The sequence below is a fragment of the Chiloscyllium plagiosum genome, unplaced genomic scaffold (genome assembly GCF_037043375.1).
Source record: "Chiloscyllium plagiosum isolate Xiang-an unplaced genomic scaffold, Cpla_swu_hap1 HiC_scaffold_22, whole genome shotgun sequence".
Classification (NCBI taxonomy): Eukaryota; Metazoa; Chordata; class Chondrichthyes; order Orectolobiformes; family Hemiscylliidae; genus Chiloscyllium; species Chiloscyllium plagiosum.
Genome location: NW_028270160.1, coordinates 56030440 through 56054602, shown reverse-complemented (window position 1 = coordinate 56054602; position 24163 = coordinate 56030440). Strand labels below are relative to the sequence as shown.

Sequence of the window (24163 nt, the reverse complement as noted above, 5' to 3'; positions counted from 1 at the left end):
CTTTGTGTCTTCCACTGTGTCTCACACCTGCACACACACACACCATGGGTGCTGGGGGAAAAAATAAGCACTACCGCACTTAGGTGGTAGTGTGGGGGTTAAAAAAAAGAAAAAAAAAAGAAAAAAAAAGAAATAAATAGATGATCCCTTCATTGTTTGATCACACAGCATTGCCCTTCGATGTGAAGGGCACTGCTTGTCACTGGCCACTCGGGTGTTTTCGTATCTTCCTGGTGGTGGAAATTGAATAAAAAATTCGTGCACTTTGTGTCTTCCACTGTGTCTCACACCTGCAAACACACACCATGGGTGCTGGGGGAAAAAATAAGCACTACCGCACTTAGGTGGTAGTGTGGGGGTTAAAATAAAAAAAAAAGAATAAATAAATAAATAAATAAATAGATGATCCCTTCATTGTTTGATCACACAGCATTGCCCTTCGATGTGAAGGGCACTGCTTGTCACTGGCCACTTGGGTGTTTTCCTATCTTCCTGGTGGTGGAAATTGAATAAAAAATTCGTGCACTTTGTGTCCTTCACTGTGTTTCACATGAAAAAAAAATAAAAATAAAAAAAAATAAACAGAAGCGTTAAGCCCTACCGCAGTTAAGCGGTAGTGTGGGGGTTAATAAAAAAAAATTAAACAGAAGCATCCCCAAAAAAAAAAGATGATCTATCTTCCTGGTGGTGGAATTTGAATAAAGATTCGTGCACTTTGTGTCTTTCACTGTGTCTCACACCTGCACACACACACAATGGGTGCTGGGGATAAAATAAGCACTACCGCACTTAGGTGGTAGTGTGGAGGTTAAATTATTAAAAAAAAAGAATATAATAAAAGAGAAAAAAATAAAAAATAAACAGGAGTGTCAAAAACAAGCACTACTGCACTTAGGTGGTAGTGTGGGGGTTAAAAAAAAAGCAAAAAAAAATAAAAAAAATAGATGATCTATCTTCCTGGTGGTGGAATTTGAATAAAGATTCGTGCACGTTGTGTCTTTAAAAAAAAATTTTAAAAAAGAAAAAAAGAAAAAAGGAAAAATAAATAAATAAATAGATGATCGAGGCAGCGGGCCGTGGAGGGGGTCATTAGGGCCGACTGCCTGCCCCTCTTCCGCGGTTACATTCGAGCCCGGGTGTCCTTGGAGAAGGAGCACGCGGTGTCGACCAACACCCTGGAGTTGTTCAGGGAGAGGTGGGCGCCGCAGGGAGTGGAGTGCTTATTTCTCCCTCCAATTCTATTGAGTCCCTATCCTCCCGCTCACTGTTTTGATCACACAGCACTGCCCTTTAATGTGAAGGGCAGTGTTTGTCACTGGCCACCCGGGTGTTTTCCTATCTTCCTGGTGGTGGAATTTGAATAAAGATTCGTGCACTTTGTGTCTTTCACTGTGTCTCACACCTGCACACACTAACGATGGGTGCTGGGGATAAAATAAGCACTACCGCACTTAGGCGGTAGTGTGGGGGTTAAATTATAAAAAAAAAGAATAAATAAATAGATGATCGAGGCAGCGGGCCGTGGGGGGGGTCGTTAGGGCCGACTGCCTGCCCCTCTTCCGCGGTTACGTTAGGGCCCGGGTGTCCTTGGAGAAGGAGCACGCGGTGTCCACCAACACCCTGGAGTTGTTCAGGGAGAGGTGGGCGCCGCAGGGAGTGGAGTGCTTATTTCTCCCTCCAACTCTATTTTGATTTAGTCCCTACCCTCCCCTTCACTGTTTTGATCACACAGCACTGCCCTTTGATGTGAAGGGCAGTGTTTGTCACTGGCCACCCGGGTGTTTTCCTATCTTCCTGGTGGTGGAATTTGAATAAAGATTCGTGCACTTTGTGTCTTTCACTGTGTCTCACACCTGCCCACACACACACCATGGGTGCTGGGGAAAAAATAAGCATTACCGCAATTAGGTGGTAGTGTGTGGGTTAAATAAAAAAAATAAAAAATAAATAAATAGATGATTTCAGAGGATCATCTTGTGGGTCTGCTCTTGGGCCTGGCCATAAACAGATCTAGGCAGCGGGCTGTGGAGGGGGTTGTTAGGGCCGACTGCCTGCCCTTCTTCCGCGGTTACGTTAGAGCCCGGGTATCCTTGGAGAAGGAGCACACAGTGTCCACCAACACCCTGGAGTTGTTCATGGAGAGGTGGGCGCCGCAGGGAGTGGAGTGCATTATTTCTCCCTCCAACTCTATTTTGATATAGTCCCTACCCTCCCCTTCACTGTTTGGATCACACAGCATCGCCCTTTGATGTGAAGGGCATTGCTTGTCACTGGCCACTCGGGTGTTTCCTTTCTTCCTGGTGGTGGAAATTTGAATAAAGATTCATACATCTTGTAAAAAGAAAAAGAAAAAAAAAGAAAAAAAATTGATGATTTCAGAGGATCTCCTTGTGGGTCTGCTCTTGGACCTGGCCAAACTGGCCATAAACAGGTCCAGGCAGCAGGGCATGGAGGGTGTCATTAGGACTGACTGCTTGCCCCTCTTCCGCGGTTACGTTAGAGCCTGGGTGTCTCTGGAGAAGGAGCACGCGGTGTCCACCAACACCCTGGAGTTGTTCAGGGAGAGGTAGGCGCCGCAGGGAGTGGAGTGCATTATTTCTCCCTCCAACTCTATTTTGATTTAATCCCTGCCCTCCCCTTCATTGTTTGATCACACAGCATTGCCCTTTGATGGGAAGGGCAGTGTTTGTCACTGGCCACTCGGGTGTTTCCTTTCTTCCTGGAAGTGGAAACTGAACAAAGATTTGTACAACTGTTGTCTTTCATTGTGTCTCACACCTGCACACACAACATGGGTGCTGGGAAAATATAAGCACTACTGCAATTAGGCGGTAGTATGGGGGTAAAGAAAGAAGAAAAAAAGGAAAAAAAAGGAGAAAAAATATAAATAGGTGATTCAGAATTCTCATCAGTTCATGGACTGACTGTGAGCTGGCTGGTCACAGAGAGTGTACAGAGACTTGGTGACAGGATACTGGCCTCTGTGCAGTTATTTCACAGCAGCATTCTCAAATCAGTTTGTTCAAAAGATGTCAACACGAAGTCTTATGGACTTTCCACTGAGAATAATTTGAAGTTTTTCAATTTTCACGTAACACTCAAAATGGTTTCTCAGATAGGCTGCAAAAAGCTAGACTGGGGGCTTATCTCTTCACTGGCTACACCAACTGAACTCCAAACTACACCAAAAGCGTCATTGCTTCTGACAGCTATCAACTCAGGCATGTGACACTAGTACATTCAAGCAGTTAGCTCAAATCCTGAAAATGCCAGTAAATCCAGCAGTTGATTAGATTCCCTACAGTATGGAAACAGGCCCTTCGACCCTCCGAAGAGTAATCTACCCAGACCCATTTCCCTCTGACTAGTGCACCTAACACCATGGGCAATTTAACATGGCCAATTTACCTGGCCTGCACATCTTTGGACTGTGGGAGGAAACCGGAGCACCCGGAGGAAACCCACGCAGACACAGGGAGAATGTGCAAACTCCACACAGCCTGAGGCTGGAATTGAACCTGGGTCCCTGGCACTATGAGGCAGCAGTGCTAATCACTGTGCCACCGTGCCGCCCACACATTATGTGCCGTTCCACAGATTATCTGCCGTTCCACAGATTATGAACCTCGTCTGCTTATTTAACTTAAACTGTGACTTCCAGAAAGAGGATTTGAAAAAGTCTTCCTCAACATCCTTTCAGTGACGTGTTAAAAGAAACCAATCCTCAGTTGTCCACCTGAACCAATTTTCACAATCATTTAGACTGGATTCCTAAAACAAAAATGTCAATAGTGGAAGCATATTTATAACAATGGGGAGCAAAACGGTATGACCCACATTCCAAAGATGTGCAGGTCAGGTGAATTGACCATGCTAAATTGCCCATTGTGTTAGGTGCATTAGTCAGAGTGTGGTGGGTTACTCTTCGGAGTGTCGATGTGGACTTGTTGGGCCGAAGGGCCTGTTTCCACACTTCTGGGAATCTAATCTAATATCTCTAATTTGTAATCAGTGTATGAGATGCCTTACATATAACATGCATTTCTAAATATAATTCTTTCTCTCTGCACACTCTATGAACCATATTTAAAAACCTATTTATTATATTTACCATCTGGTTGAGAACTACTCAGCCTTACTGTTTAAAGTGCTATTCTGTCTTTGAATCAACACCTCTTTAATTTGTGCAGGTAACTGATATTAACTGGCACTTTCGAAAAGCTCTTTCCAGTATACCATTCCAATTTAGAAACAAGAGACAGGTTTACATCTGATGGCGGGTGTAAAGTCATTATTTCATGCTAATTTTCAGGAAGGCAAGGGAGGTCAATCCAATTCTATAGCACACGTGACAACATTATTCATAGCTTGCGAATTCCAAGTGATAATTCCTCTGAAGAATTCTGAATTTTTGTAGAAATGCAATAAAAAATAATGATTGATGAAATCCTGTAACCAGAGTTATATGGTTAAGATGAAAGCTTCCAAAACCATTATGGTCATTGAAATCATACCCAAGAGTACTTGAAACAGAACACCAGTGTAGAATTTGTTTGTGAACACACCCTAAATTCTTTCCAGAATAATGTGCCTGTCTTGAAGTTTTAATGCTTCACTGTTAAATATGTACAACATAATGCTTTTCATTTGATTTAGAAGCAGAAATTGGTGCATAATTGCTGCTCATCAAGTTACCTATCAATGACAATCAAACGATGACTGGACTCCAGCTTTTCTCACTTCTCGTACAAACATAATCCAAACTCATCTTACTTTGTTATAACCCACATAGAGAAACTGCAAATTTAACAAAATTTACCAAACAATTCCTAAATGAAGAAATTACCAACAAGGTTTCACTCCTTCAAAGTTTGCTGCAGAATCAACAGAAAATAAGCATAATTTAACTGGCAAATGATACTCAGTTAAAAAGGAAAATCTCACTTGAAGGAATTTAAGCAATTAAGATGCACCTTATACGACCATGAGCATCCTTATCACTCCCCACACAACTGACTTCTGGTATGTAGGATTTTACATTTTGCCTCAATCAATTTAGCTCTCAATTCAAGTATATTCGCAGTCATTTCCATCCAAGGTCCCTGTTTATGGTTAGGAGTGATGTGTTTCTTACTATCCAAGAAATTTACAATGATCCCTTTATAATTTATGCAAAATCTTAAAAGTTTTATCAAAACTTATTAAAACAATTAAATATTTCCTAAGCATTTTAAATAAATTACATTTTCTTACTGCGCTGCTTTTGGGTTAAAAATCATCACATACTCCAACAGGATATAATCTGCACAAAATATCAACTTTCAAGAGCTTTGAGTTACAAGCTTTAATACTGTACACAGTGACAAGGTACAATACACATATAGATATCTTTATTTATATTTGGGATTGCTTAGTAGGTCAACAACTACCTTTCTTCTTTAACAATGTCTGCCTCAGCAAGGGAAACTTCAATTTTTACAGTAACAAGTCTCTAATCAGAATTATTTTGTTTAACTTGGGTCCATGAAGAATTAAACAAAGACTGTGGTTTTAAAGGTATAAAATAAAATATTGAGAATTAAGCAAACAATTACAATACAGTACTTTACCTTGTGCTTGAATTTATTGGAATTCTTTGTTTCTTTCTTATTAAGATCAATGAAGTAGTGTGTGATACGATCTTTGTATTTTGGATCCATGCTCCACGAGATCTTGAAAGAATCACATGTGATATTACTTATTTTTATGTTATGTGGAACAGCAAGTTCTTCCATCTCTGCAATGCCACTGTCTTGCGATTTGTTCCCTGTGTGAAAAAAAATCCAAGTATTTTTAAAAATATTGATGATATAATTACATAAAATAGATAATTATCAAGCAATTTAAACAGGAAGTTAGAAAAGATTTATAGTTTCAATTCAAACATTGTTCAATCAGCTTGCAATATCTACTTTCTGGATTAGTGGTGCTGGAAGAGCACAGCAATTCAGGCAGCATCCGAGGACAGGCAAAATCGACGTTTCGGGCAAAAGCCCTTCATCAGGAATAAAGGCAGAGAGCCTGAAGCATGGAGAGATAAGCTAGAGGAGGGTGGAGGTGGGGAGAGAGTAGCATAGAGTACAATAGGTCAGTGGGGAAGGAGATGAAGGTGATAGGTCAGGGAAGAGAGGGTGGAGTGGATAGGTGGAAAAGGAGCTGGGCAGGTCGGACAAGTCCGGACAAGTTGAAATGTTGAGCCACTGGGCAATTTGGTTGATTGATGCGGGTGTCTCTGAGATGTTCCCTAAAGCGCTCTGCTAAGAGGCGCCCAGTCTCCCCAATGTAGAGGAGACCGCATCGGGAGCAACGGATACAATAGATGATATTAGTGGATGTGCAGGTAAAACTTTGATGGATGTGGAAGGCTCCTTTAGGGCCTTGGATGGAGGTGAGGGAGGAGGTGTGGGCACAGGTTTTACAGTTCCTGCGGTGGCAGGGGAAAGTGCCAGGATGGGAGGGTGGGTCGTAGGGGGACGTGGACCTGACCAGGTAGTCACGGAGGGAACGGTCTTTGCGGAAAGCGGAGAGGGGTGGGGAGGGAAATATATCCCTGGTGGTGGGGTCTGTTTGGAGGTGGCGGAAATGTCGGCGGATGATTTGGTTTATGCGAAGGTTGGTAGGGTGGAAGGTGAGCACCAGGGGCGTTCTGTCCTTGTTGCGGTTGGAGGGGTTGGGTCTGAGGGCGGAGGTGCGGGATGTGGATGAGATGCGGTCTCCTCTACATTGGGGAGACTGGGCGCCTCTTAGCAGAGCGCTTTAGGGAACATCTCAGAGACACCCGCATCAATCAACCAAATCGCCCAGTGGCTCAACATTTCAACTCCTCCTCCCACTCTGCCGAGGACATGGAGGTGCTGGGCCTCCTCCACCGCCGCTCCCTCACCACCAGACGCCTGGAGGAAGAACGCCTCATCTTCCGCCTCGGAACACTTCAACTCCAGGGCATCAATGTGGATTTCAACAGTTTCCTCATTTCCCCTTCCCCCACCTCATCCTAGTTTCTAACCTCCAGCAACTCGACTTGTCCGGACTTGTCCGACCTGCCCAGCTCCTTTTCCACCTATCCACTCCACCCTCTCTTCCCTGACCTATCACCTTCATCTCCTTCCCCACTGACCTATTGTACTCTATGCTACTCTCTCCCCACCCCCACCCTCCTCTAGCTTATCTCTCCATGCTTCAGGCTCTCTGCCTTTATTCCTGATGAAGGGCTTTTGCCCGAAACGTCGATTTTGCCTGTCCTCGGATGCTGCCTGAATTGCTGTGCTCTTCCAGCACCACTAATCCAGAATCTGGTTTCCAGCATCTGCAGTCATTGTTTTTACCTCTTTGCAATATCTACTTGCCTAACCTAGGCTTGATGATTGATGCAGTACAAAAATTCCAGTACTAAACTGGGATGGATGGTGGGTCTTATCAATTTCACAGTACTTCAATGCAGTATCTACTGGCTACGGCACAGTGTTCTCCAACTTACCTCACTGATATGATTAGGACACAAATTCAGCAATTGAATACAGCCATTTTAAAAGTGCTCTTACAATGTTTAACATGATACAAATCTCACTACTTTGAGGTATTAACAGTCTTCTAATAAAATAACTAACAAAATAATCTGCTAAGCGTAGTGTCTAAATCAATGCGATGTGCTTTTTTTCTCAAATAGAGGTTGGTTTTAAAACTATATGAGCCAAAGATATTAAATAGTAATTTGTACAATCTCAATTCATAAATCATCAGCAGTAAAGTTTTGCAACATACTCCAGCCCTCCAAGTAAGTTCTCCCCATTTGTAATCTTCACTTTTTAAACCATTCTTGGATTTTCAAAAACTTTTCAGCTCCTTTAATTCATACTGTAGTATTAGCAGCCTTTACAGCACATCTTCAGCAATGTGTGGAGACTGCTCCGCAGAGCTGTTGTATGAGTAGATTTTTTTAAAAAACTCGCTTTAAACAGGCATCATTGAGGTGACCAAAAGTTAGGTTAAATATGTTTTAGGTGACTAATAACCAGCTTAACGATATCTGAAATGATACATGCCATTAATTATCTAGCAACATCATGTTTTTGAAAAGAAATTGCAAAAGAAAACTAAACGTAATAAAATTGTTATATAGGGGCTAGACGTACCAAGTTAGTTTACAATAGCTCTGAATAATCAAAGCAGGAATCCAAATTTAACTCCACAGATATGGTGGTGGAAAAATAGACAAACAGTTCATTTTTAAGTACTTTTAAGCATTCTGAAATTTCCCAAGGCACTTCATGGAGCATTAACAAACATAATTTGACATCAAACCACACAGACAAATTAAAAGACTGATGAAAGATCAATGCTGGGATGCTGTTTCTCTCTTGGCTGCGATTCATATGAATACCATTTGTAGACAGAGCAAAAACCATTCATGAGCAAATAGAAAGTCAACATACTTGGTAAGCTACAGAAAGCAGCAGCCAGTTTCAAAGACGGCACTGCAGTAAGAAGTTTAAAGAAGTGTTTAAAGAAGTTCTTCAGATATTCAATAAATAGTAAATCCACAGACAGACAAATGAAGAATTGCTCCCCCTGCTCCCAGATGTGTTTTGGACGAACTCATTGAGAGACACCAGCGGATGAGAAACAAGAGGGAGCCATGCACAGATTCTTCATGTATTTTGAAGCTAATAATGCTGGAATAGGCAGATGTCACCACCAGTGATTTTCTGGCTCCGATTGTACAAATAATAATGGAATCAAGCAAAGGTGATTCCATCCAGTTCTACTGTAGAGAAAAGATGTTGGAAAAGATGGAGTAAACAATGTGAAAGGCAGCAGATATGCCATAATGCATAAGAATAGATAATTTACTATGATTACATGGGACAGATGAAATTTAATGCAAAGAAGAACGAGTTGGTAGAGTTTGATAGGAAAAATTAGGAAATTCAACATAAAATAATGGACTCAATTCTAAACAGGGCACAGGAATAGAGCAACTTGGGGGTATATTTGAAACCACAAATTGTTAAAGGTAGGTGATTGAGAATGTGACATTCTGGACTTTATCAATAGAAGCACAGAGTCCAAAAGCAAAGATATTATGCTGAATTCATAGGTACAGCCTCATGCAAGTAGTCTACTGTGTCCAATTGTGGACATCACAATTTCAGGAAGCCCTCAAAGCTTTACAGCCAGTGCAGAAAGAAACAGAGAATTTTTCTTGGCATGAAGGATATTGATTATGAGAGTATCATAGAATCATAGAATCCCTACCAATTTACCAAACCTGTACATCTTTGGGTTGTGGGAGGAAACCGGAGCACCCAGAGGAAAGCCACACAGACACATGGAGAATGTGCAAACTCCACACAGAAAATCGCCCGGAGCTGGAATCGAACCCGGGTCCCTGGCGCTGTGAGGCAGGAGTGCTAACCACTGCCGCCCCAATAGAAGCTGCAATCTTTCTTGAAGGGGTTAAAATAATAATGGTTAAATCCTTAGCCATGTAGTCAGTAATAAGCAAACTAGTAAAAGACAATCTAACAAAAAAAACGCCTACAAAGAATGCAGGGAAGAATAGGGATGTTGCAGAATGCGGGGCAATGGCGTCAGCAGGATCCATTACCCTGTGAACGTCTGGTTCCTCTTTCTTCCACATGCTGCAGTAAGCTCACAACACAGATTTCGATCCATGGTGTTATGAGGCCATGAAAGCATCCACCATTCTAGCACAGTTACATTCTGGGCTACACTGAGAATTAAACAACGGAACCCCACAAAGTCAAAACAGTGCCACTTACAGAAACATAACGAATAAAGTACAATGCATTGTCACTCATACCACCAAACTGTCCTCAATAAGCTTTCTCCCTCACCCACCCTACATCTTAGTGCAGTCCCTGATTCTTCAACTGGGATGCAAGAAGGTACTCGACAGTGGAGCACGTTGGCCCTGGAGGTTTGGTTAGGCAATCCAAGGGGCATTTCTGGATGATCCAGAGATGATGAAGGTCTTCCTACCAGATCAAATTTACCCTGTTCAATATAATCTTCCAAGAGTCGGAGAGGGGCTAAGCGAATAAAGGTGGAGGGGCAGAACCACCCTCTGGAACGCCATGAATGGAGACTTCTGAGGAAAGTGCACCTGAAGTGCTTGTAGGTTGCTGATCCCTCCTTCGCCATGCCTTCGAACCTGAAGAACAATGGCTAACGCTGGCAAAAGATGTGCAGTTCTCCAGAACACCATGAGAGTGCTGGCCCTGGCTCTTCACTGCAGTCACCAATCAGTCCATGAGGCAATGAAGGCAGCTAGTGGTTGTATGACTTGCTGCCCTGCTGTAACCTCAGGGCAATAAGGCTAAGTAGGTCTCACATACCTGTCTGCTGCTCCTGTTCCTCACTGGTGAAGTCTGATTGCCAACCCTGTCTTGCCTGGAGCTGAGCAGAGGCCTGCTCTCCAGTAATCCTATGATAGCCAGTGACCTGGATGCTTTCTTCTTTGATCAGCTGTAGCGGTGTCGCAGTGAAGTGTTCATCAGATTGCGCTCCTATATTTTTAAGGATAATGTTCTGAATAAAGAGTCAGTATCTGATTTTGTTGGAGGTGCAAGAGGTGGCCTGGCCAATGCTTCCTCTGAGGTCTTCATAGTCTTTTCCTCAGAAGTCGAGGTGGTGACTTCTGGGGGAGCTGGTCATTTCATCACGGTGCTGCTGGAGATGCTGGAAGTACTTGCAAGAAAAAAAAAGAGATATTAGGTGTTGTGACCAGTGGTTAGAAGTGGTGTGCAAGAATGAGACTGACAGCTAGGTTACTATGAATTGTAGTGGCATGAAGAGTTGTTAGTTGGTTAATGGGAAATGGATGACTCAGTATCCCCCAGGTATCCAGTCTTCTCCCAAGAGGACAAGAATTCTTTCACCCATCTAGATTTTTCTGACTCTATTTTGGCTGTCTTCTCCTGGAATGACAGGGAGGGAAGGATCAAGTGAGGTTAAACTGAGTAGCTCAATTTTTAGCGATAGGGTAAGTAGTTGAAAAGTATTGAAGTGGTCTGCTTAGTTGTTAGGTATACTTCAGGCCAAGGCTGATTAATGCTTTGGACTCTCTGGGAATCAAAGGATGTGAAAAGCTGATATAAAAGTGAGTTGAGGTAAAAGATGAACCCCATAATATTGTTGAATAGCACAGCAGGCTCATGGGGATGTATGGCCCACTGCTATGGATAAGGGATAAGTGATAGGATGGTTCCCACCTTTTCCAACTTCCAACTGATCAAAGACGGATGTGTTCTTATGCAATGCAAAACGTGTTTAAGCCATACACCCCCACCCACCCAAGTGTTCCACCATTAAGGATAGACAAATGGCTTTCTCCCAACTATTTTTCAAAAGTATAAATGTTTTTCACTCAACATCTGAAATACATTCCAAAGTGTATCCAGTCATACACTCAGAGACACATGAGAAATGATTACATGCATTGGGATCTTATAAGTCCACTATCTCATTTATTTCTCTAAAGATGCCAAGTCTTGGAATGTTGTAGGTTTGTTCTTCTTCACAGGCCACCTGAAAGGAAGGGGTCTGGAAATTGATGGAGAAACTTTCAATGATTTCTTTGGCTTCACTCCATTTGAGATACAGTCAAAACCTTGTCACAAGCACTTGGTTTAGCTCTTCAAACTGAGCTATCTAATGTCGGACACCCTTCCACCTATATTGGCCCTTTTGATTCTATTGTTGCTTCCTTCTCCTGGAAGGTTAAATTGCTTTTAGCAAGTCCAAATTTTCTGTCTTCTGACTTCTGAAAAATCATGGGATTTAGTCATCACAGGCATTTGTTACTCATCCCAAAATGCTCAAGAACATTGATGTAAACTGTCAACTTGAACCATTGCAGGTTTTCTGGTTCAACTTTTCTGACTGTAACCAAGCAGCTTGCTAGGCCATTAGAGTGCAGTTGAGAGTCAACCATACTGCTGTAGGTCTGGAATCACGTGTAGTAAGGATTTTCTTCCCTGAATGAAATTAATAAATCACACGGGCTTTTACGACAATCATAGTTTCATGCTGAGACCTGCTTTCAATTCCAGATTGTCATCAAACTCCAGCAGAGACATATGTGAAAGGCTGAGGTGGAAAAAAGCAAAACATAATAATGGTTGAAATTGTTGTTAATCGATATTCCATACTACAATTTAGTATGATAAAATATTGTAAAGATGGCAACTTGTCAAAAGACGATCGATTCATATTTCTTATTTAACTGGTTGAAACTGCAAAAATCAATTTTACAGCACAAAATACAAGTGATCAAAAGAGGACCGATCCTCGGGGGAAGGGCGGAGGTAATAGAGTGAAGGCAGATGAGAAACTATTGTTCGCTATGTTCTAGTTATGGATAAAAGTGGAGCCAAGATAGGCTCCTCTGAGCCAAGAAAGGCTCAGTCCACTGCATTAAACAATGGCGAGGCAATGGTATGATTAACCAAGACCAGATAAGTAACAGGTGGGCTGTTCTACAGTGGTGCCAGGTTTCCTAATCGGAAAGATTCATACTTGGGGGTTTTGGGAAAGGCAACTACAAATTCAGGAGCAACAATATCATAAAATGAGGAAAGGAAGGCAAGTATTTGTAAAGTTGTTTTTAAATGGGGACAGGGAGTTGTAAAGAGAGAGCACACTTCATTAAATCAGAGAGAATGGCAACCTGAAAAGCATATGTGATTAGCACTTTTGAGAGTGGGGTCAACGAAGCAGAAGCTGAACCTCTGGAATAAGGAAGACATAAGGGCAGGCAATTGGGACTTTTCAAGCACATTTATAATTACTTAGTAATTACAAAGGAAGTACTTCGGAGTGAATGTGAGAAGCAATGTGGTGGAAAGGAACAAGCAAAACTGGTGACAAAGAAATGGTCAAAGTTGACTTGCCTATAACTGAGTCCATGGGACAGAAAGGACATAAAAGACAGCAAAGTTAAAGGGGATCCATGAAATCAATAGGATAGCATTAACACAAAGACGAAAATCAGATAAATTAAGTAGACTAACAATTATACAAACTAAAGCAACAAAAACAGAATCTTGTGTTACATGACCTTGGCAAAAACAATTCTAGACCAATCATAGTGAATATATGATTGTACAAAAATATCTCGACAATGGCAGTATCTGCTGTGTATTTGTGTGGGTCATGTAAAGTTTCAATGTCACATTATTTAATTGATGAAAATCATGAATTCAAATGCATTTTTATGAACTTCAAATGCAAATTTCTGTATACAGAGTGATGAAATAAAAATAGCCCTTGTCAAAGGAAAGTGTGCTTGGAATTTAAATGCTTCCCACTACAAGAACAACATTTCATCATCTCGTAGAACAGTAGATTACCATTGTGCCAATAAACAGAGGAGGCCTTCATTAAACTTTCTACAACACAAGCTGAATGTAGTGCTCCAAGTTTGGTTAGATAAACTAGCAATGTCACGTGTCAGAATATGCAAAGAATGAATAAAGAGAGTACAACAATTAACAGCCAAGTGAATAGGATTAGAACTGTATATACTTTTAGTGATCATTTAATAAATACACTAAAGAAATAACTGTTTTTGTAGTAACCTTTATTTCATAGTTGAAACACTGTCTTCTTGAAAACCAATGTGGGATCACAAACCATGCGATAAAGTTATGGAAAATGTTCAACATATTCCAGTGTCTCTCCTTCATCATGTGAAAAGTGGAATGTTGGACTGACCAAGTGTGGGGTCAGCATGAATTTTGTTACTTCGACATTCAAGGAACAGGCCAAGTCCCTTATCGACAGAGTTGAAGACATTGAGAGAGGTTCTCAAGTCTAATGCAGAGTGGGAAATTACATTGCAGCAATCTGCATACCGTGAGTCACATATGTCTATTGTGTCTGTTTAACTTTGGCACTGACCTTCCAAAACATAGTACCATTGACATTAATCAGCATCTTGCTGCTATTTAGCACACAAAAACAGAGAATATTTGATCTTTGATGATAATCAGTCAGATAGACTATAAAAAGTATGAGGGCTAACACATCGCAATGCTTAACACTGATTCAGATTCTGAAGGCATCTGTTTCAAATCTTCTATTCAACACTGTTTTCTGCTCGCACGGTGGGGGGCCCCACTTACGCACAGATGGCTGGAGGTGGCAATGCGAGCCGTGGACCCCCAAAGACCGATAATGTGCACCCAGACAGCACCCAGAAAGAAGAACAGGTCGGAGTGGAGGAGGTGGCAACCAGCGGAGAGACACAGCAGCTGATCCTAGCTCTAGCTGGGCAGTTGGAAGCAATGGAGGAGGAGGTAATCGAGCAGACAGAGGAGTGGATACCTGTTAAAAACAGGAAGAGAAAATCCGGCCAGGCCCCCAAAGCCTCCCAGCAAAGGGGGAAAAGACAGCTGCACGAGGGAGGGACGGCCAGCTCTTCGGATGGGGAAGACGGGCGCACAGAATGTCATCACCACCAGAAGAAGAGACAGAGCGCCGTAGATAAAGAGGAAGGCATTTCCTCCCAACCAGGAAACAACGGACCTCCCGAAGTCCACCCTCCACCCAGTGAGAACCAGGGGGTACCCACTGCCCCACAACTACAGACAACGGAGAGCTGCGATCCTCTGACAGTCCCATTGTCAGACACTGAACTGGACGGTGCGGACCCTTGCCTTGGCTCAATGACTCCAGAGCAGGTAAATGACCACAGTGAGAGCCTGGATAGCTACCTCAGCCAGCGAGGGTCCAGCAGTTCGTGCTCACCATGGGGATGCAGACAGCTTCCCCAGAGACAGGACAGTCAAATGGACAATGGTAACCCCATAAACTGGGATTAAAAAAAAGGGTTAATTTGCTATCGTATAACAGGGCACCCACTCAGTAGGTAGGTTCTGCTGAAGCCACAGCTAAATAATAAGAGACTGGATGGTTAATAAAGGGAACTGTAAATAGGATAACTGTAAATTCGAGTAATTCAATCTGTTCTTTAAGACATGCAATGTATATATCTATGAACGACATGACAAATTGTACAAGTACCAAAGATTTATTTCTATGAATAAAGTATATTTTGAAATTAAAAAAATGTTTTCTGCTCGGAGGTGTATGTCAGTATGCTTCTGGCAGGTACCATGAGGAAAGGCATCATCACCCTCATCTACAAGCGGAAGGGGGAGAGGGAGGAACTCAAAAATTGGAGACCAATCTCACTATTGAATGCGGATTACAAAATTCTGTCAAAGGTTATCGCCAACCGGGTCAGGTCTGCTCTGGGGCCTACGTGCAGGACAGAGGGATGGACACCTGCCTCATCAGCCTGGACCAGGAGAAAGCCTTTGACAGGATATCCCACACGTATATGAGAGATGTTCTCTCCAAAATGGGCCTTGGAGAGGGAATCTGCAATTGGATCAGACTGCTCTACACCAACATTGTCAGTACAGTCTTAATCAATGGGTGGGAATCAGATAGGTTCCCAGTCAGATCTGGAGTCAGGCAGGACTGCCCTCTCTCTCCGGCCTTGTTTGTGTGCTGCATAGAGCCATTTGCCGAGTCCATCAGGAAGGATGTGAGCCTGAGAGGGGTGACTATTCCTAGCAGTGGGGGCCTGCAGGTCCAGGCCTCCCTGTACATGGATGACATTGCCGTTTTCTGCTTAGATCCGCTGTCCGTGCACAGACTCATGCATACGTGACCAGTTCGAACGGGCCTCGGGGGCTAAGGTCAACCGAGGCAAGAGCGAGGCCATGCTCTTCAGAAACTGGGCCGACCAATCCTCGATCCCCTTCATCGTCAGGACCAACCACCTGAAAGTGCTGGGTATTTGGTTCGGGGGGGCTGGGGCGTGCGCCAAGTCTTGGGAGGAGCGTATCAGCAAAGTGAGGCAGAAACTGGGCAGATGGAAGCTACGGTCGCTCTCCATCGCGGGAAAAAACCTGGTCATCAGGTGTGAGGCACTATCATTACTGTTATACGTGGCACAGGTCTGGCCTATTCCAAGAACTTGTGCCGCTGCAGTCACCCAGGCCATCTTCCAATTTATATGGAGATCAAAGATGGACCGGGTCCGAAGGGACTTAAAGTATAAAGATCAGGCAACGGAGGAAAAAATACACCCAATGCCACCCTCACCCTGATGGCCACCTTTGTGTGTGGCTGGATCAAGCTGTGCGTGGATCCCCGGTACACAAACACCAAGTGTCACTATGTACTGAGGTTCTACCTGTTCCCGGTGTTGCAAAGGATGGGCCTGGCCTCGCTGCCGCGGAACACTCCGAGTAGTTGGACCGTTCCGTATCACCTATCCTTCGTGGAGAAATTTATGAAGAAAAATACCTTTGACCACAAGTCCATCAGGAAGTGGTCAGCGCGCAGTATCCTTGAGACCCTTCGGGAAAAGGAGAAGGTGGATCCTGTTGAGCGGTTCCCTGAGCAGACTGTCAAAGTCATTTGGCAGAATGCCTCATCGCCAGAACTGTCCAACAAGCACCAAGACATGGCTTGGCTGGTGGTGAGAAGGGCTCTGCCTGTGATATCCTTAAATGCACGCCCAGACACTCAGCCGCACCGCACGCTGCCCTCGAAGCGGCTGCGGGGTGTACAAGACTGTCACACACCTCCTTCTGGAATGTGCCTATGCAGAAGAAGTCTGGAGAGGAATACAGTGGTGTTTGTCGAGGTTCGTCCCGAGCAGCACGTGACGCTGCACTCTGTGCTATACAGTCTGTTCCCCGGGACGCACACCGAGACGAACATCAACTGTGCCTGGAGGACGATCAACTCTGTGAAGGACGCTCTCTGGGCAGTCTAAATCCTGTTGATCTTCCAGCTGAAGGAGTTGACCCCGACTGAGTGTTGCAGACTGGCACATTCCAAGGTCCAGGACTACGTGTTGAGGGACACGCTGAAGCTTGGGGCAGCAGTGGGGAAAGACCACCATGTAACATCTGCCTGCCTAAGAAGAACACGGGGCCCACGCAGTCATTTGGGCTCTGCTGACGCCTCAGCTAAATATATGGATATATGGTTGATAAATGTACAGACCTGAATATACAAATGATAAATTCTGATTTCTGTATGCAAAGAAATGGAATGTTTTCGTATGTATGGCATAACCAACTGTACGGACCATCAAAATATTTTATGAATAAAGTATATTTTTGAAATTAAAAAAAAGTTGCAAACTTACAATCGTGTATCAGCTACAGGATTGTGATGGAATTTCTGGAAATTCAAATCTCTGGAAAGCTATTCAGAGATCATAATTTATTCAATCAAAGGGTGTGGTCAGCTTGCAATGAAAGGTTTGTGTCATCGTCCTCAACATTTTTCTTGAATTTGCTGGCAACAAAGAACATCTTAGAAGTTCATCTGGAAGGTCTAAAGCCACAATTTTTAGCAAGTCTTCCTCAGCTACAGGAAGTTGGCAATTCAGGGGAATTTTGTCAGGATCTTCCTTGCTATCGTCAACAGTGAAATATCTGCCACCATTGATGAGGAGATGCGCATTGGATCAATTGCACCAGCTCAGCCTTGTTCAAACGACGCCAGAGAGTGTTTTCCAACAAAGACCTGCAAGTCAACAAACACATGCTTAGGAAATTGTACTAAGTCAGAAGTCACAGATTATAGTCCAATAGGTTTAGCTGAAACCACAAGCTTTCGGAGCACTGCTCCTTTGTCAGTTGAAGTGACTGTTGGACTATAATCTGGTATCATGTAACTTCTGACTTTGTCCAACCCAGCCCAACACTGGCACCTCCTCATCATTCCACAAGCAATGGCTTCCCCACGTTCTCTGGATTAATGGGAGGAACTTTGAGCAAATGCTATTATCCTTCTCAAAGCCAGTTCTACCAGCATTCAAGCAAAACATCTGCAAGACCAACTGGAATAGACTGAAGAGTGCATCTGGATGGCTAAAAATCATCTGCTCTGCTTTTTTCCTCAATTCTCAAGTTATCAGCTTTCCAGGGGAGGACAAAGAAAACACCACAACAGCACTCAAACCCTCCATGAAGCATGACATTAATCAACAGAAGCAGTTTGTTATAAATTGTTCAGGTAACAACCTGTCCAACCAAGTATTATTCTTTAAACATGTTAGAGATGAGGCAGAACCGCTGCAGAGAAGGGAAGAAAAGGAAGCAAATCCCGCACTCTTGGTCCCACAATCTTGCAGGATGTCCTCTCCCAATGTCTTGTGAGCCAAGAAGTAACTATTCAGCCACAAGAAGAAGCCCATCATAAACTTGCAACTCTGAGTAGACATCATCCTTGAACTGAAGGACACCTAATGACTTTCCTATATTGCTTATGGCAACATTAGAAATTCTTCACATCCAATAAAGTACTTTTAAAATTCTTGTGTAAGCAAAACCAATGCCATTTACCCTTAACAGAAAATGAGATAACCAGGGGTTCAATAACGTTTAATTCCAATGTTCAACTCCATATTGTATAATTTTACATTTATCTAATCTGACAAACAAGGTGATTAGATGGATGTAATATTACACAATTTTGAGTTGAACATTACTTCCTCTGCAAACGCCACTGAATCAATGGTTATCTCATTTTCTGTTTACGGCAACTTGCATTGGTCAAGAATGCTACCAACTCAGCAAAATTACAGTGATAACCAAACACACAAGACTAATGTCAAATTTGAAGCTATTCTGCTTTGTGATATGCAGTACAGGGATATTGTAAAACTGTATTAAGCAAAAATTATATTACAAAACAGAACAGTTTCATTTTTTTTTGCTTTACATAAAGCAGTATTAGACTCCAAGATTTAAGCAGTTTCTTGCAATGCAATGGGCAGATGGTAGTTTATATTCCCAAAGTAATCAAACCACAGCTAGTTTGAAACATTGACTTACAGTTTTCATCAGTGTGGCATAATTTGCTAGGAAAATAACACAATATAAAGCTTTTGAAATCAAAGTACAATAAAACATATTCTAGTGAAGAATTATGATTTAGATATACTCAACTATTAATTAATCGCTGATTGTTGACTGCCAAAGTTGCTGAAGACCTGGTGCTATGTCTACTCTTTTTCTGGAAACAAAGTATTCATATACTTCAGACTGAAAAGGGACTAAATGCTGGCTTCTACAATCACAAAATAATACTGTTCAGCACATGGACTATCGTGATACAAAAAGGCAGTTCAATACCACCTTTTCAAGGGCAACTAATGATAAGCAATAAATGCTGGCCAGCCAGTGACATCTATGTCCCACAAGTGAATTAAAAGATAACAGGGAAAAATATATATTGACCCTTTCAATCAGAAGCTTAAAAGTTAATGTTGATCCATGAGTCCATAACTTCCAAAAACTGACCAGATAATGATAAGGATGAAAAATGGTTTTCTTAATGAGATATGGATTGCAAATTAGAAGACAGTTTATAAACTAACACTAGGTAGCGAAATGTAGATTTCGGTTCATCAAATTTACTATTGGTTTAGGCATCAAAACTAGAAATGCCAGTTTTATAGAGCAACTGATTCAAATCCTAAATATACATAGTAAAACTGTGGTTTAGGATTGGTGTGTGAGGGAATGCAAAAAACAATACATCTATTGAAGTGAAATACAGTCGTCACCAAAGTCCTGCTCTCTTTAGAAAGAGATGAATAGTGGCGAGTTTAACTGGAGGATTACCATGCCTCTGGGAGCACCAGGGTCAAGCAGGCAGGGCCTTCATGGTGACATCAGCCAACTGGAAATTGAACCCACGCAGGTGGTGTTACTCTGTATCACAAACCAACACCCAGCTTACTGAACTAAACGATTTTAACAGTTTCAAAAAGTGAAAGGTTGAGTGAGGTAGATGAAGATTGATAAATAGCACCCAAACAGCAAGAAGGATTTGAAGAGTTGAAATGAGCAATGTTGCAAATAATTTATTCTCCTTATTATCTTAAAACCTTTTCTTAAAATATCATTAACTTTTTCATCACAGTCAGGACTTCCTTCTTGTGGAAATTATTCTCTGCATCACAATGATCAGTATTTTACATCTAAATGTAATCAATAAATCTGGCAGAAAATCTAGACTCAACAAATAACCGTGAAATTATCAATGATGGTCATTAAAAAAAAAGTTGTTCAGTAATATCGTTCAGGGACAAAGGGATACTTCCTTTGGGAAGGATGTCTAACATCATAGAAACATCACAGAAACCGACCCTTCGGTCCAACTTGTCTATGCCAACCAGTATCCTAACCTAACCTAGTCCCACTTGCCAGCACCCGGCCCATAGCCCTCCAAACCCTTTCTATTCATATACAATTGCAGCATCTGGATGGGTGTCAGCCACCACCACTTCCTCTGGCAGCTCATTTCATACATGCACCACCCTCTTGTGTGAAAAAGTTGCCCCTTAGGTCTCTTTTATATCTTTCCCCTCTCACCCTAAACCTATATCCTCTAGTTCTAGATTCCCCCCACTCCAGGAAAAAGACTTTGTCTATTTGTCCTATCCATCCCCTTCATGATTTTACAAACCTCTATAAGATCTCCTCAGCCTCCGACGCTTCAGGGAAAACAGCCCCAGCTTGTTCAACCTCTCCCTATAGCTCAAATCCTCCAACCCTGGCAACATTCTTGTAAATCTTTTCTGAACTCTTTCAAGTTTCACAACATTCCTCTGATAGGAATGAGACCAGACTTGCTCACAATATTCCAAAAGTAGCCTAACCAATGCCCTGTTCAGCCAAAACATGACCTCCCAACTCAGATACTCAATACTCTGACCAATAAAGGAAAACATACCAAACACCTTCTTCACTATCCTATCTTCCTGTGACTCTACTTTCAAGGAACTATGAAACTGCATTCCAAGGTCTCTTTGTTCAGCAACACTCCCTAGGACCTTACCATTAAGTTTATAAGTCCTACTAAAATTTGCTTTCCTAAAATGCAACACCTTGCACTTATCTAAATTAAACTCCATCTGACACTCCTCAGCCCATTGGCCCATCTGATCAAGATCCCGTTGTAATCTGAGGTAACCTTCTTCACTGTCCACTACACCTCCAATTTTGGTGTCATCTGCAAAATTACTAACTATACCTCCTGTGCTCACATCCAAATCATTTACATAAATGACAAAAAATAGTGGACTCAGCACTGATCCTTGTGGCACTCCACTGGTCACATGCCTCTAGTCTGAAAAACAACCCTTCACCACCACCCTCTGTCTTCTACCTTCGAGCCAATCTGTATCCAAATGGCTAGTTCTCCCAGTATTCCATGCGATATAACCTTGCTAACCAGTCTCCCATGGGGAACCTTGTTAAACAGCTTACTGAAGTTCATATAGATCACGTCCACCGCTCTGCCCTTATCAATCATAGAACATTGAACAGTACAGCGCAGAACAGGCCCTTCGGCCCTCAATGTTGCAATGACCTGTGAACTAATCTAAGCCCATCCCCCTACACTATCCCATCATCATCCATATGCTTATCCATGGATTGTTTAAATCTCACTAATGTGGCTGAGTTAACTACATTGGCAGGCAGGGCATCCCACGCCCTTACCATTCTCTCTATAAAGAACCTGCCTCTGATATCTGTCTTAAATCTATCACCCCTCAATTTGTAGCTATGTCCCCTTGTACAAGCTGACGTTATCATCCTAGGAAAAGGACTTCCCCTATCTAATCATCTTGTATGTCTCTATCAAATCCCCCCTTGGCCTTCTTCTTGCCAATGAGAACAAACCCAAGTCTCAGCCTTTTCTCGTAAGACCTTCCCTCCAGTCCAGGCAGCATCCTGGTAAATCTCCTCTGCACCTTTTCCAATGCTTCCACATCCTTCCTGTAATGGGGCGACCAGAACCGTACACAATATTCCAAGTGCGGCCGCACTAGCGTTTTGTATAGTTGCAGCATGACATTACAGTTCCGGAACTCAAACCCTCTATTAATAAAACCTAACACACCTTATGCCTTCTTAAAAGCACTATCAGCCTGCGTGGCATCTTTCAAGGATCTATGTATATGGACTCCAAGATCCCTCTGCACATCCATACTACCAAGAATCTTTCCATTGATCCAGTATTCTGCCTTCCTGTTATTCTTCCCCAAGTGAATCATCTCATGTTTATCTGCACTGAACTCCATTTGTCACCTCTCAGCTCAATTCTATAGTTTATCCAAGTTCCCCTGCACTCTACAACATTCTTCCACACTGTCCACTAATCCAGCAACTTTAGTGTTAGCTGCAACCTTACTAACTCATCCACCTATGCCTGCGTCTAAATCATTAATAAAATCGACAAACAGCAGTGTCCCAAAACAGATTCCTGTGGCACATCACTAGTAACTGGACTGCAGGCTGAATATGCTCCATCAACCACCAGTCGCTGCCTTCTTACAGAAAGCCAGTTTCTAATCCAAACTGCTAAATCACCCTCAATCCCATGCCTCTGCATTTTCTCCAACAGTCTACCATGTAGAACCTTATCAAAGGCTTTACTGAAGTCCATGTACACCACGTCAACTGCCCTAACCTCATCTTCATGCTTGGTCATCTTCTCAAAAAACTCAGTGAGGTTTGTGAGATATGGCCTGCCCTTGACGAAACCATGTTGACTATCTGCATCAAATTGTTGCTTGCTAGATAATTATAAGTCCTATCACTAATAATCCTTTCCAAAACATTTCCTACAACAGACATAAAGCTCACTGGTCTATAATTACCTGGGTCATCTCTACTGCCCTTCTTGAACAAGGTCATAACATTTACAATCCTCCAGTCCTCTGGTACTAAACCTGTAGACAATGACGACTCAAAGAGCAAGCCAAAGGCTCCAACATCTCCTCCCTAGCTTCCCAGAGAATCCTAGGATAAAACCCATCTGGCCCAGGGGACTTGACTACTTTCACTCCTTCTAGAATTGCTAACACATCTTCCTTACTAACCTCAATCTTTTCTAGTCTCATATCTTGTATCTCATTCTTCTCAACTATATTCTCCCTTTCCTGAGTGAAAACTGATGAGAAATGTTCATTTAGCACCTCTCCCATCTCCACAGGGTCCACATTCAACTTCCCACTTCTGTCTTTGACTAGCCCTATTCTTACCCTAGTCATCCTTTTATTCCTCACATACCTATAGAAAGCTTTAGGGTCCTCCTTTATTCATCTGCCAAAGACTGCTCATGACCTCTCTTTGCTCTTCTCAACTCTCTTTAAATTCTTCCGAGCTAATCTGTAACTCTCCATCGCCTCATCTGAACCGTCTCGTCTCATTGTCACATAAGCCTCCTTCTTCAGCTTAACAAGCGATGCAATTTCTGTAGTAAACCACCGTTCCCTTACCTTATCACTTTCTCCCTGCCTGACAGGGACATACCTATCAAAGAGAAGCAATATCTGTTCCTTAAACCAGCTCCACATTTCGATTGTCCCCATCCCCTACATTTTGCTACCCCATTCTATGCATCCCATGTCTTGTCTAATCGCATTATAATTGCCCTTCCCCCATTGATAACTCTTGACCTGTGGCATGTACCTATCCCTTTCCATCGCTAAACTAAACGTACCTGAATTATGGTCACTCTCTCCAAAGTGCTCACCCACCACTAAATCAAACACCTGGCCTGGTTCATTACCAAGCACCAGATCCAGTGTGGCCTCTCCTCTTGTCGGTCCTTCTTGTCAGGAAACCCTCCTGCACACATTGGATAAAAACGGATCCATCCGATATACTAGAGTTATAGTATTTCCAGTCAAAATTGGGGAAGTTAAAGTCCCCCATAATAACCACCCTACTCCTTTCACTCCTACCCAGAATCATTTTGCCGATCCTCTCCTCCCCATCCCTGGAACTATGTGGAGGCCTATAAAAACTCCCAGCAGTGTGACCTCCCCTCTCCTGTTTCAAACCTCAGTCCATACTACCTCAGTAGACGAGTCCTCGTCAAACATTCTTTCAGCCACCGTTATACTGTCCCTGCCTAAAAAGCCACACCTCCCCCTCTTTTACGACCTTCCCTGGTCTTAATGAAAGATCTAAACCCTGCAATCTGCAACATCCATTCCTGACCCTGCTCTATCCACGTCTCAGAAATGGCCACATCCTCTTTGTTA

At 42.7% G+C, this 24163-nt stretch overlaps 1 protein-coding gene across 2 annotated transcripts in view; it reads right to left on the bottom strand.

The window, feature by feature from the left end:
- phyhiplb (phytanoyl-CoA 2-hydroxylase interacting protein-like b) overlaps positions 1-24163 on the bottom strand; it is a 64713-nt gene that overhangs the window by 14871 nt on the left and 25679 nt on the right. The window contains exons 2-3 of one of the 2 annotated variants that reach the window (XM_087999079.1): positions 17237-17619; positions 5610-5806 (exon numbers count right to left, since the gene is read on the bottom strand). In XM_087999079.1, coding sequence (XP_087855205.1) covers positions 5610-5774 — 165 coding nt within the window. In that variant the 5' untranslated portion in view covers positions 5775-5806; positions 17237-17619. The remainder of the gene's footprint in view (positions 1-5609; positions 5807-17236; positions 17620-24163) is intronic. The other variant, XM_043712346.2, reaches the window with a different exon arrangement.